Source organism: Ischnura elegans, chromosome 9 (genome assembly GCF_921293095.1).
Source record: "Ischnura elegans chromosome 9, ioIscEleg1.1, whole genome shotgun sequence".
Taxonomy (NCBI): Eukaryota; Metazoa; Arthropoda; class Insecta; order Odonata; family Coenagrionidae; genus Ischnura; species Ischnura elegans.
In genome coordinates this window covers 57,519,694-57,534,796 of record NC_060254.1, presented here as the reverse complement: position 1 = coordinate 57,534,796, position 15,103 = coordinate 57,519,694, and the positions used below count along the sequence as shown (strand labels likewise).

The 15,103-nt window shown below is 39.3% G+C and overlaps 1 protein-coding gene across 1 annotated transcript in view; it reads left to right on the top strand.

Annotated features, from left to right (window-relative positions):
- Positions 1 to 2,179: 2,179 nt before the first annotated feature.
- LOC124165622 (D-beta-hydroxybutyrate dehydrogenase, mitochondrial-like) overlaps positions 2,180 to 15,103 on the top strand; it is a 64,866-nt gene continuing 51,942 nt past the window's right edge. Inside the window, exons 1-2 of the mRNA XM_046543093.1 lie at positions 2,180 to 2,344; positions 13,213 to 13,488. Coding sequence (XP_046399049.1) covers positions 13,252 to 13,488 — 237 coding nt within the window. The 5' untranslated portion in view covers positions 2,180 to 2,344; positions 13,213 to 13,251. The remainder of the gene's footprint in view (positions 2,345 to 13,212; positions 13,489 to 15,103) is intronic.

The window sequence follows — 15,103 nt, the reverse complement described above, 5'->3', positions numbered from 1 at the left end:
TACTAAAAATTAACTTCGAAGATTGAAGTTATTTATTTATTTATTTATTTCCAATTTCCCCGTAAACAGCACCTTGTGGCCTTTACAACGGGTTTTCAACATTAACAAATCACGTCACAAACATCCATGCCCTGATTAGGGATCAACTACCCAGGCGGGATTCGAACCCACCACTTATGGATTGGCAGGCGAGGACTTTACCCCACCGCCACCGAGGCCGGCAGTTAATGCAAGTTATGCAGTTAATTAACGTAGTAATCTTCTCCTTTTATATTATTAATACCCTGTGCTATGAAAATTCTTACTTTTCCCTTCTTCCCATCCCTTCCAAGATTATCTTCATCAGACTTATATTCATGTCTCATCTCATCATGTCTTATATTCGTGCGAGTAGTAACGACTTAGTAATTTTCCCCCACAACGTTTATTTAACCCCACTGATATTGACACATACGGTGTCATTCTTAAGTACACAACTTCTGATGTGAGGATCACTCAGTAAATGTCGAAAGTTGCTAAGCTAAATAAACGTTGTGTGGAATATCACTTAGTCGTCATTGCTTCCACAAATATGACGATATTCAACAAAATTTAGCCAGCGACGATTGAATTATGTCGTGTGATGCTGCCGGTCGGCTGACTGCTAATTTGTAGCGTCTTCTTCTTTTATTTATTTACTCTATAAAATGGTTTTTATACTTAACCGATTAAGGTCGGTTTGCATGGATTATTTTATGCATGGATTTTATGGTGCAAGTATTCCGGCATTATTCCCTCCCTTCTTGGATTTCCCACTTCAATTCACTCTAAGACGGTCTCCCTTTCACTATCTCAAAAATACTATTCTTTTCCTTCCTCTCCCTCGTTTAACTAATATTCTACCTTCTAACACTGTCTTAAACATCCATACCTTCAGTCTCCTCCGTATCTAACCTAGAAGCTACCTCTCCTCACCCACCGTTTCCAGCACTTCAAATGTATTCTAATTATAGTATCTATGGCTGACAGTGTTAATAAAAGTACCTAAGAAAAGGAACTAGGATCAATTACAGTTACTTCTTACATAATATAATCAACTACGAGTACAAATACTGATTTTAAATAGTAATCCGTAAAATTACAATTACTTCTTTTACGATTATCCATCAATGGAGAACACCTGGCAACTGTCGAATATTGCAGAAAAATGTGGAATAACTGAGTTATTGCAATTGCTAATTAAATTGCAGTTTCCTATGCGATCCATACAATTATAACTGATGTAGCAACACAAGGGGTATCATATTTTTTACCCATCATAAGTAGGCTACAACACAAGAGTGGCTTAACCTAAACAAGCAAATTATAGTACTCTGGAACTCGAATATATCTGTGGGCCTAGGTATATGAGTGAATCCAGTAAATTAATCGTCGATTACGAGAATGTAACGATTACACGAAAGCAGTGGCGCAATAAGGGGGAGATTTTGGGGGAAAAACCCTTCCCCCCAGAACTCAGAGAAATTTTAAAATTCAATCCATTTTACTTAATCGGGCAAATATTACTTACAGAATTGTATTAGTATTAATAGAGTATCCCTCTGAAAGCCGTAAAACTCACCATTTTGAACCATTTATCTTAAAAATTATCTGGGGGAATGCAATCGCACCTCCCATATTCCATACCCCCCAGTATTAGTTGCGCCTTAATCCCTACCTGCGCGAAAGTAAGGATTCCATTTCTGCGTAAGGAATACATCACGAATAAAAATTACGTTTTGTAAAAAGTAATCGTTACAAGTACGCATGACTGCAAAAGTAATCTTTAAAAGTGTTACTATTACTTTTACTCGATTACTTATCAACACTGATGATAGAGTATCGCTGCATGCCGCGGTCATTCCCACGAGGTGATTCATCGATTTAATTCCGACTAGATTACTTACTTTGTTCTTTTAATTACCTTTAATTTCGGAGGGAGGGGGGGAAATCCGCCCCCCCTCTTCGCCCCTTATATGCGTCCCTGATGGCAATGGTCGCGAGAGAGCGAGAGTGTTCTTGGACCAGCGCTCGGCCGACTTCATCTTCTTCTGCGAGTTTTTTTTTAGTTGGTCGGGAATAGGTGCAGGCAGTTGGTAGGGGAGGGGGGGTTGATCTTTAGCCAGTCGAAGGGGAGGGTTGGGGGGAGGGGGGCGAATCAGTCAGTCGAGGAGGGATCGCGAGCGGGTGCAAGTCGGACCGCGGGAGGCTGCGAAGGGACCATCGGAAAGGGCGGCATTTGACCCCGGGAGAGAGACGGTGTTTGTGGGTGCGTGGAGGGCATTTGACCGTGGAGACGAGTGCCTGTGGAAGCGGCTGACAGGAGGTGAGCGATGATGGCATCCCATCAAAGAGAGCCGGGTTCGAGTCTATGGAGTGTGTTAGCGCACTAATATTCTAATGCAGTATTTACCAGACGGCTCTAATATTCACCGTAACCCATTGCGCCTTTAAATGAATTTACAACGGTCGCCAATCATTTCGCTGATGGCAGAGCAATCAGAATTTCACAGCGGGATAAGCTATATTTATGGTCGTAATTAAAAACATATATTTGTAAGGATTTGATCCATCAACTTCAAAACTTATCAATGCTATTTCTCGTGAACTCAAATACTCGTGGATATGTAAAACATTATTTTAGTTCTTCAAATAACTATCATGAAGAATTTTGGCCTTTAAAAAAAGAAATCATGTTGTTTATGAAAATATTGGTCTTTTATCTTCGCATAAAAACAGTGCATAGTTCTGTATTTGTGAAAATGAAGATACTTCACGGAATATCGGAACTTATTTTTCGAATTTAATAACGGTACGGCGGCGTTAGTGAATATACAACTTAAAATAGACGGTCTCATCCTGCATAAGGCATTACAAAATGTTACATCGCAGCCTTTTTTATGATGAGGTGAATGACTAAATGTCTACTTTTAATCTTCAAACTTTACGCTTTTTGCTTCTCAGGCAAAAAGGTCCTATTGAGTTTGGCAAAAATCCAACGCGTGGCTTCGGGATGGACGTGGAACGCGTAAAGATGAGTTACAATAGGAGTTGGGTAATTTGCTCACACCCGAATCCTACGTTCATTGAAAGAATTCGGTAGATGGAAGGTAAATATAAGTTACGACAAAAATCATTATCATTTAGTCACAGGTTATAAATAAAAAACGCTGAAGAGACCCGGCCACTCGTCGAGAGTTTTTGGCATCATCAGGGTTTCGGCTTATTAACTCGTTCATTGAGAACCTTTCATTGACGGAAGGAATCGCTCACATGCGTCTAAACAACAATGAATCACTAGAGGTCAATATATACGAGAATATGACGTACCCGGCGTTTAGTCGAAATACTATTTTCCCTCCAAATCAACGCTGAAGTAAGCATTTTCTCGCAATGAGTGCACAGATGAGTGGACATTTTTCTCTTGGAATTCACAGAAAATTAAAAATTGCGCTGTTTCCAGAGTCAAAGCTACGAAAAGGTGACGTTGATGAAAACTACCCTTACGGTTAGCGGAGATACTTTCCAACATTTTTGGTGAGCACAACTTGGCAGAACGAAATGAAATGTGCTAAGTGGCAGATTTTATGCGTAAATATGCTAGAAGGCGTGTTTTGTTTCCTGCGCCATCTTGTATTTCCATTTTTTCTTGATATCGCCACGTTGTTGACCTCTTAATCCGATACCTTTGTTCTTGTTTTTTTTTCCGAAAAATACATAAAAACACACCTTATTTCAACTGTTTGTCTTCCACAGTATTCCTCCTTAGTTATTGTCAGTAATATATATTTTCGACCACTTAAGAAAAAAATAAAACTTTAAACACTGAAAGGAACATCATCTTCCAACAAATTTAAAAATTATAAACCAAATCCCCAAAAAACTAAATCCCCAACAAAAAACTACAATCGAAGAAAAAACTTCCAATTTTTTTATGCAGGGTGTTTCAGGAGTCCGCAATACTTCAGGAAGTGGTAGGGGAGACAATTGTAAGTTTTTCTTGTCCATAAACATGGGGTCGCAACTACTTCGTTACTGAGCTATGGCAAAGCAAGCATTTTTAGATGCAATTGGGATTAACCAAGAAAACTGTTTTCTTGTGTACCCAGCTTTTTCGAAATTTTATTTAATACTCTGGATTTTGAAGTAAATTAAACAATTAGTTGGACGAAAATGTGTGATCATAATTTTCTAAAACAATTAATCTCAAAAATGGGTGATATTGTGCAATCGTACAGTTGATACTCTCTCAAAGCTCTCGTTTAATTAAGCTCAAAGACTAATGATTAGAATGAGATGACCTGGAGAATAAACTGGCCCCCTTGTGCTAGATATGCGACATTTACATGCCTATGGCTTTGTCCGTATTTAGCTATATCATAACAAACCAATGGTTTGAGGCACTGAGATACTTCATTCTGAGAGACCATATTTTGAACACGAACTTCAAGATTGAGCATTGGGCAGTTAACTTCTTCGAAGCCATAGTATATTTTACTAAAACTCAGCATGTATATCGTAGTTAAGGCGGTGGCGCGGCATGCCAGAATTTGTCGTTTCTCTATAATATTTTCGTTTATTTCCGTAATTTATGTATTTTGAAATATCAACGGACATCTTTTTCCCGAATTTAGGTGGTGATAGGATAATCATCAATGCAAGTTTACTTTTTCCCACATTTGTTTCTTAATACATACATTTTTTTGAAAGAAAAACGTTTTAGTAAATAGTAAGTTCAGCGGCGATTTTCATTTTAGGATCTCTTTTGAATGATAAATCTTTGTGGAAATCGTATACACTAATATAGGTGGCCTTCATTGGTGCAATCGTGCCTAAAATACACTATATTATACACAATGGCTATAATTAAGCGTTAAGTACCGAATGAATTTTTTCATAGTCGTGAAGTCGTAATAGGGTCTCCATTCCCTTAGCCAACGCCAATTTTTTCTCACCAAATCGCTGTTGTAGAGGAAATTAGGAAAACAAATAAACAGCCTCATCTTTCAAGGACTATGAGAAACTCACCGCTATGGTATTTTAGCCGCCATCAGCTGATCAAAGACATGGGTCGTTCGAAATAAATTGGCGAGGCAGCAGTCCAACTTTGAAGAAAAATGTTAACTGTCAAAACTGGATCACTCTGAAAACACAACTGAGCCATTTAATACTGGTATCTATTCGCCACTCATTATTGAAATATTCTACCGATTAAGGAAGGTTTCCATGGAGTACTTAAGAAGCATGCTGGGAGCCTCCTATGCCTTCAAGCACTTCCCTCTTCAATTCACTATGAGTTGTACTCCCTTTCATTCTATCTAAAAATCCTATTCTCTTCCTTCCTCTCCCTCGTTTACCCAACATTCCACCCTGTAACACAGTTTTCAACATCCCCTCCCCGCTAAGTACTCCCTTCATCCCTTCTGTCTCCTGCGTATCAGATTTAGAAGCTGCCTCTCCTCACCCACCATGTCCAGGACTTCGTCGTTACTCCCCCTCTCCGCACAATTCATCTTATCAATTCTTCTCCACACCCACATCTCGAGCGCCTCCAAACTTCTCTCGTCCACCTCTCGAATCGGAAACTGTTTTTTTATCGAATTTAATTTTAAATTCCGTAGAGGGCTCGTTCGTAAATTTTGTTCATTTCGATTGTGATAAGGTTAGAAAAATAAATATCACCTTATTTTTTCGTTTATCCATCCGACTCTTACTTCGCAATTCGCGTCGAATATTGAACTTAACTCCTAATTATTTTGTAGCTAAATTGATTACATCCGGAGCTCATTCAGTGCGGATCAGCGCTTCTCAATTACTCTTCCGCCTTTTGAATCGGTATCATGAGGCTCATTAACGTTCATACTAACGCGAGTGATTGATATCTCAGCAACCTTTGAATTAATGGTTTTCCTGAGTGGTTTGCCTAAATGAATTGTTCTTCGTCAACGAAAAAATAAACAAGAGCTCTCATGACGTCACTAACTCATGAAAAATGGGCGGAAACTTTCTCGTTTCCTCACTACTACTATTTAAAACCTTTCTCTTAGGCTACAACCTTGCTGCTTTAGAGAGGGATGCGCGTTTCTATTACCCTGCACTGGCGGTGCTAATTCCCAATTATTCCCGACTACCCTTACCAGATAGGTTGAAGGGTTGGAGCCAGACGAATGGTAGTCCACGTGGTGATGTCATACAAAAAAATCACTATTGTAATGGATGTTGGAAACCCTACCAACTATCTCTTCCCTGAAAACATGGAGTGTAATGGAATTAGCCTCGCAAATTCATCGAACGGGGCCCGTCCCTAAAAGGGCGGGTGTCGTTCACGGCAGCGAGATTGGAAAGATCCTCGGGGTAACTTTAGCAAACTGTCGTATCCCGCTCGTCTTCGAACGAGATATTAGCGACAATACGAGCGTCTCTCGAATGTAAGGATCTAGTGCCGGAAATAAAAGGAGTCACTCTGAATAAAAAAAGCAGTGACTTAATTCCCTTTAAGAATGAACAAATATGTCCCCAGCCGCTTGGCCGATCCAGCCCAGTCAGTCGCCACGCCACAACTCAGCCCCGAGCCAAGCTAGGCATTCCCTTTTAATCTTCCCCAAGGGAAGGTCCAAAAAATCCTCTCATCTACCCCTGGACCGACATCCGCCGATCACGAGCGGGTCATCTCGTCGTCTTGCACTTTGGACTAGCATGCCTACGTGCCGGCTCACGCGTAGCAATGGCTGCTGGATGCTACAAAACTACTCACAAGAAAATGGCGAATGAGGAATATTTTTCATCGTCGCCTATTTTTATTTCAATCACCAAATCAGCAGAAACTCTTTATGATGGGCAAAATCTTTAAAATTTCAAATCGGCATATTTCGTAAAAAAAAAAAACTTTCACTCCCTCCCGTAGTGCGTTAAACCATTTTATGTGCCTTTTAAAGAATAATTTATAAAAGGCATAATCTTTACAAATAGTAGCTTGAGAAAAGTGTCCATTTTTCAAATATTTACTAATATTATTAAAAGAAAAAATTATGCTTGACAATAGGGTAGTTTCCTTCTTCAAAGAAAACGAAAGGCATTGATTGCGATTCGTTACCCACCATTAGTGTTTTCATAATATACAAATTATTTAGTTTTAGAAATACCGGTTTAGACGAATGGCAAGGGTCAATTTTATCCTCATTTGAAAAAGGCTAGATTGGCGCCCATGCGATGCCACTCCACGTGACGTCACAGGGACCTAGTTTCTATACGAGTAGATAGGAGTTTTACATCGTCTGAGGTTACCAATGCGTGCATGAGGCACAGAGCTCAGGGAAACATTTCTTAATAATCACTCATTAAAACTGGCTAAGATCGGAAAGTTTTCCTCGTTTGATAAGGTATTAATAATCCTTATTTAAGCCAAGCGCTACCAGCTAGCATGGTACTTTGCTACCTGCTAGCATCCTGCGTCGTATCAGCGCTCAGAGCCTCGCCCCAAGGCCACCTCACGATGCGGCAGCGGGAACCAGAGCGACGTCACTAGGAGTTTTCCCGGCATTCGTACTTACCCGTCGCGTTTTCGCGCGCTTGAAACTTTTCACTTTCAATTTAATCGCGAAAAATAGATATCGTCATTTAAAAATCTAAAAGCGTGAAATTCGTACTCCAGGAGTGATTATCTTTCGATTTAGGCAATAAAAAAATGATAGGAAACCACCCTACTGTTTTCAAAAGTGGAAAAAAACTTAATCTGCGCTACTAGACTCGATTTCAAAATTAATATCTTGCCATTTTAATCAAAGACTCGCTTTCCCTCACTATGGGTGGGCTCTGCAGCCACAGACCCCTCAGAAATAGGCATGTGTGTTTTTTTAGTCGCTCTGCCAGTTCTTATAATTTTTGCTTAACCCTATGATGCAACGCCGCATCTCCCTCAGTGGTTGCGGTAGAAATTCACGAAATGGTGAAATTGCAATATTTTGGCTAAAAATCTAAAGAGCTCCGATCGGTCTGAAAAATTGGTTTCACGACGTATCACGTGGTCTCGATTCGAAAAATGAAAATTTGGAAAAGTCTATTTTTACCCCCAAATTTCCCCAAAAAGTAGAAACATAGAGACAGTTGGCAACACGGTAATGGATTAAAAATTTAGTTTGTCGACAATTTTTTCTTAGTCTTTCGGACGATTTTTAGAGGGAGTCGATTCTACGACTTATTGTCGTATCTCGTCTCGTTCACCCCAAACCTTTGTATGAGTGATTCAGTCAATTAGTGGTCGGAAAAAGGTTTTATACTATAAAGATGTATCGTTTTAATTTTTACCCTGAAGTTATGACTCTGGAACTCTCCATCGTTATCAGTGGCCAACAATCCGAATATTGGTTTGTCGCAGTTCTCCACACAATTATTCTATGAGATAACCTTTCCTGAGCTTACAATTAGTGTTTCCTCTATTTCACATCATTTATAAGCTGTTCCACAGGCACGTAGCCAGAAGTTAATTTTGGGTGTAGCTTAATGGTGGTTGGGTGTGGCATGCGGGTTACTTTTACTGGTAATTTAGTGTCAATTTGTAAAAATCATTACAAAGTATGCTTCATAAAATAAGCCATTAATTTTGTCTGTATAGAGGTGAAGTTTTTTGTGATTAAATAGAGGCTTTAACGAAAAAATGAACATATCCGCTAAAATATCCCACTTTTGGGTTTGAATAATCGACATGTCCCTTCAAAGTGATTTTGTGGCAGACGTTATTAAATGTAACTGTACCGAAAAACGGAGAGTAATCGGAGTATGAATAATATCGAAGTTTTCACTCTCTATCACAATCGGCAATTTTATGAAATTAAAAGCGAGTTAAGCTGGTTAAAAGCGAGCCCATCAGCGTAGCTGAAAAGTCAAGATCTTCGTGTAGATGATGCGTGCACGATGGAAGTTAAAGCGATAGATGGGGAATCCTTAGTCCCTTCGTCGTCGTACGTTCTAATTTTGTCTTCGGCGTGTAGCACTCATCCGCACAATTATATCTCCGTGTTCGCAAGGTCAAGGGACTGGCGTCCAACGGAGAGCGACTCAAGGGGTTTGGAAGGGGAAGGGAGTGGGAAAAGATACGTCATCGCCTGATACACGTGGATGCGCGCGCAGAGAGCCAAAGTTTTTCACCCAAAACATATTATGTCACTATCACGTATGTGCTACACAAACTACTATTGCATAATTTATTTACATTCTACCACGCAATCAGATGCAAGAGGCGTATTATGTATAACTCAATATTCTTTTTATACACAATCTTTTTGAAAATTATATAATAATAATGTCTTTTTTATTTTTCAAGCGAAATAGCACTTACAATTAACGTGTTTCAAAATCAAATACATCCATCCTTACCCATCAATCCACCTGCGACCTTTAGATTAGCAGTCGGAGACGTCATCCTGGCGCCACCGAGATCAATAAATAGTAAAAATAATAACTGTTATTATGCTTGCTTAAATAAGGATTATTAATACCCTATCAAACGAAGGAAACTTTCCGACCACAGGCAATTTTAATAAGTGATTATTAAGAGGTGTTTCCCTGAGATGTGTGCCTCATGCAAGCATAGGTAATCTCAGGCGATGTAAAACTCCCCACTGCTCGTAGAGCATCTGGGCCCCTGTGACGTCACGTGGAGTGGCATCGCATGGCCGCGAAGTAGGCCTTTTTCAAATGAGGTTAAAATTGCCCTTTAACATTCGTCTAAACTGGGATTTCTATAAGCCAAATAATTTGTATATTATGAATACACAAATGGTGGGTTACGAATCGCAATCAATGCCTTCCGTTTTCTTTTATGAAGGAAAATAGTCCTATTATTTAAATTCTTCATTGTTACGCTAAATATATCTCTTATTTTATCCTTTCTGCCGGACCTCTAAATGCAATGAGGTTCTAAGATGTTGCTCTCCATGTCACAATACTCAATGTATCTGCTCTCAATTTTCCAAGAAATTTAAGTCTAGCAGGAGGCCTTTGAGTCTCTATCTCTTTCATTTTTCCATTCGAAAAATTTTATTAGTTCTGAAAGCATTTTACTGAAATTTTACTGCAGCGAGGCCCTCACAATATTAAGCATGAATAACCTACTTGAAAAAATGTATGTCGCGGCTAATTGAAACAGTAAAAAAGAAACGAACCCATTACTTTTTTCCTTTTTAATGAAAGTATATTTTTCATCGACCCTCTTCTTGAGTGAGGGGACGTTGATTAGAGCAATGGTGTTTGCAGCACCATCTGGTGATATTTCGACGCGTCTCTCGCGGTTTTCAATTTTTTTTTTCGAGTGAAGAGTAGGTATATCTGACTGATGGCGGAATGAGCGACCTCGCCCTTGAGTCGAACAAGCGACACTTCCTATCGATCCCTCGACCTAGTTCACCTCGATATGTCACTCTCGCTAATTAGTGCTGACGTATTCATGGAATAGATAGCAGCTGCACTTAAATTCGCGGGGTGTTCTGGGAAAAATCTTCATTCCCGCGCTCTTTCCCATACCGAGTCATCGGACGTGGCAACGTAGCGGTGGCAAATCGAAAGGATATGTTATAGTGGGAATGTAGGCAGAATTTTGAACAGCTGTAAACGATAGCATGCGGTACAAATCGTTGTAATAATTACAATCCCTTATCAGTGCCGGATTTAGTGGAACAGAGGCCGATTTTCTCCAATTTTTGTGTTTGTAAATTACACGAAAGATTAAAAAAAATCGCTAACTCATGTTTAACTTGGTGGTATTCCATTATAAATTTTCTTGGATATTACACAATCACTACAAAGAAACATAAAATACAGAAATTAATAGAAAATGAAATTTTTTATTATAAGAAAGATAATAAAATACTCCATTACTGTGATATACATTGATATGTAAAATGAAACATGTTGTGATTGTTGCTTACCAATATTGTCATAGCAATCGGTGAACCCACGTATGAACTATACTATGGTGCAATCTAGTATTCATACAAATGAAATGGCCAAATGAACCAAACTAGTTGATCTTAACCAACGCCTTTTTATGTTTCTTTATTAGTCATATAAGTAGCATTTCTCCTTGTTATCGGGTATGGTATATGGTATTTGGAGGAGGCGACCGATAGCTGAGGTCATTTGCGCCATGAGGTAAGGGTTGGTAAGGAAGGGTGGAGAGAAACCCGGCGTCGGCATTAGCTTGCTCTTAACGAAAGGCGCCAAGGGGACCACGGCTTAACGTCCCATCCGACAGACGGAGTGTTGCGCTTGAAATGTCCTCCACACAACATTCTAGCAGGGATCGGTCTGTCTCTGAAAATTCTCTGCCGCTGCCGGGATTTGAACCCGGGCCCACCGGGTGGTAAACCAACACTCTAGCAACCACACCAACCCGATCCCCTCCTTGTTATCGTTTCAGTGTTTTAGTGTTCACAGATTTTTAGAATAACGTAATTTCATTTCGCTGACAATTTGAAACTAGGCCTCCCTTGATGCTTAGGCTGAAGCTTTGTTATCCTATCGGAAAATCCGGCCGTGATCTTCATTCTCCTATATTAGTACCAGGGATGGATTAAGGTTTTTGCTTTGGGAGTCGGTTCATTACTTTTCGTTGCGCCTTGGTGGTATGCATAGCTTCGCAGCGAAAATGCATCTGAGGTCTGGCATGCGAAAAGAATTGGATTCTAAATATTCATAAATTATTTTTAAAATTTTCTTGTCATTCTGATGAAATAAAAACTTACATTGAAGATCCACTTTAAAAATGACCATAGGCACTTTCAAATTTTCCGCAAATTATTTCTTATCTGCCTCTGAAACCTGTCATCTAAATAAATTCTACGCATGATTAAAGCTAAGCCGCTTCACGGCGATTACAATGTAATAAGTTTCAATTACTTGCGAGCTGCAAAATTCTGAAATCGTCTTCGGAGAAAAAAAAACAAACGTCTTCTTTCGCCGACAGTCACAATATGGAGTGCGAGTTTTGGCATGTTTTGACAGGATAGGAAGGTATGACATCGTAGGACAACATGTTTTGACAGTAAAATTTTCACCTGCTCATCCTATCATATATGTAATCTAAGTCAACTACGTTACTAGGACAAAATTTCAGTTGGCCAGTGTTATTAGAACACTAAAGGAGCTCGTTCACAGTACTTTGAAGAGTATCGATTTTGACAGAGTTAGAAAGATAAAGAGACCCGAGTATTTCCGTTTTTCGATCCAACGCCCACTACGCCGCGATGCGACGGCCCTAGCCCTTAGGCAAATGAGTTGATGACGTCGAGAGCTTAAACCGAGCGGTTCCCCTCCTCTCCTCAGCCTTGTGCAATTTGACATGATGTGGATCATTGTGGTTTACACTCCGTTGAGCAATCCCTTTTATTAATGGGCGGTTCTCCCTGGAAGGGTTAATGAACCAGAACTCAAATGACGTCACCAACTTATGAAAAGTGGGCTCAACTGTCGAAGTTTTTTGCTGTTCAAAGGAGAGTGGAATAATTGTCAAGGATTAATTTTTGCCGTAACATATCTTCCATTTACATATTTCTTTTAATTAAATGTGACTTCGTCTATGAAAGTTCGAACTCATTCCCTTTTCAAATGCCTATTTTGCACTATCGTGATGAAAATAAATCATCAATATTCAGGAAATATGAGACTATAGTCTTAGGTAAGCATATTTGGCCTCTTATTCTTCAGTTTCGATGGAAAACTATTCTCTCTTGATCGGAAAATACAGGAGTAACAATTCTTTCAAAGTTTATAATGTAATATTAATTTTGTTATCACAAATGATTGGGTTAAATTTGTCCCCCTTTCGTAAATAGAACTTTAATAATTTAAAACTACAATGTGCAACTCGTCACAAAAATTTGATGTAAAGTAAATAATGCAATCATCATTACGGTTAAAAGAATGCGCGGTCGCGTCACCATAATAATTTTCCAGTTTTGGGCTTTATGCTCTCGTTGAAATCAATTCGACTTAATGACACAATAATAGCGTTAAGATCTGAACAAAACGCTTAGAAAAGTATTTTTTTAATATTTATGAACCTTTGTGCCCACATTTTCTTTGTTTTTTTCCGTCAAACATCAATGGGTGCCATCCATGTTAGAAAAAAAGCGAAAATTATTTGTTTAGTCACGATGATGCAAATTTTCAGCTTCATCCTTATTTTTTTTTCACGAACAGGAGAGTGCATCGTCACACATCGGCAGATAGCACCTAGTGATGCGAAGGGCTTCGTTAGTGCCCGGGGGCCCCGTGGGCCCGGCCCCTCCGCCTCCTGGCTTCCCCTGGGAGCTGGCCGAGAGGTGTGTGATACCAGTGATCTTCGCCCATGCGGCCGCCGCCATCTTGTCCGTCCCCGCCGCCATCTTGGGATTCCACTCCGCCTCCATGCTCCGTCTCTTTCTCTGGATCGCACCCGCTGTCCTCGCAGCGCTATTCTTCTTCCACAACCTCAAGGCAAGTGATGATAATAATCTGTTGCATTCCATCATTTTTCCTCTTTTGAATAGAAACCCAATAGTAATCATGTATAAGTAGGTCTATAGCGTCGTGAAGCGAACTGGAGGCATTTGCAAAGCCAAAATCTGTTCAATCTGTCGTTTTGTTCATGTAAGAATAAAACATAAGAATAAATTAAAACTGAATTATAATTATACTTTTTCTCTTCTGTATATTTTGATTCTGTGGTAAAAGTGTAAAAAAATTATGACTTTTAGTGCTGAACAACAATGGACCACTTCATTTATATTGACTTAATTTATAAAATGCATCTTCCAAAGTTCCGGATAAGGAGAGAGTACTAAATTGCCGAAATAAGATCGAGAACTGTTGTCATTTTCCTGTTTCGGTTTTCATAACGGTAACAGTAGTGTCTTCATTTGAACAGCGAGTTTAACAATTTGAAATTCTACTCTGACTCTGAATTTGCGGTATGTATCATATGTTTGAATCCCTTTTGTGCACTCTATGTACTTACCTCCTCGCAAGCCGCCTAAATAAGACATCAGCTGACAAAAAAATTAAATGAAGCTTCCTATTAAAGTGATTTAACTTCTGCGTTCCACCAACCATTTTATTTATGCCCTTTCTTGCGTGAAGGAAAAAAACGACTTATTTTACTAAATCCTTAGGCGAAATTTCCATACTTTTTCCTTATTTTAGAAAATACCTTATTTTAACGTTTCTGTTGGACCTAGAAACATGGTGAGATTCAAAGATGATGTTCTCCTTGTCGCTCTGATTTTTTTTTCTTAGATGCTCTATCACTATGAGCCAAGTATGTAGCCTCCGAGTCTCTGATGACGCCCAGCCTAATCCGCTTCAAACTAAGTTTGCTCGGTCGTAGAAGATTTTGACGAACCGCGCAGCGAAAATATCCTATCAAATGAAATAATACTGTAGAGAAAATTGAGGTATGTCTATCATTCACAAAGTGATTCAAATGAAAATTTCACTCAAATCAGAGACTCAAATAAATGTAAACAATCACGTTACGTCACTGTAGCATAAGTGGAGTAAATCAAAGGAAATAAGAGTTTTATGGGACGTGAAGCATAGCTGCCATTCACCACGTGGTTCAAATGAGCATGTAGTTCATTTTAACAGCAGTTTACAAAAATTAAAAATTAAAAATGAAGGTTGGAGTGATCGAATTGCTAAGTTACACATAAAATTTAATAAAGATTTTCATTGCACGGAAAAAAACGAGTTAGTATACCTATCTATTCGGTAAAACCTCTACCTACAATACCTGCAATATCGACTTCTTATTTTATCGTTTCTCTCGGACCTATAAACACAGCGAGATTCGTAACTGATCTTTCCGTGTCTCTCTGTAAGATATCTGTTTACTATTTGCTGAACCACATTAGCCTAACAAATAGCATCCTAGAGTTTCTAGAGGCTCCCAGCCTATTTCATGCAAGATCTGTATGACCCTCTCTGCTCGCACGTAGTAGTTTTTGGCGAATCACGCAGCTTACATTGTTTCTGCATACGAATGAGTTCTCGGGTGAAATCTTTCCGCTCCGGTCCCAATACCTACGCTCGTCGCATATTCAAGGTGCGGCCC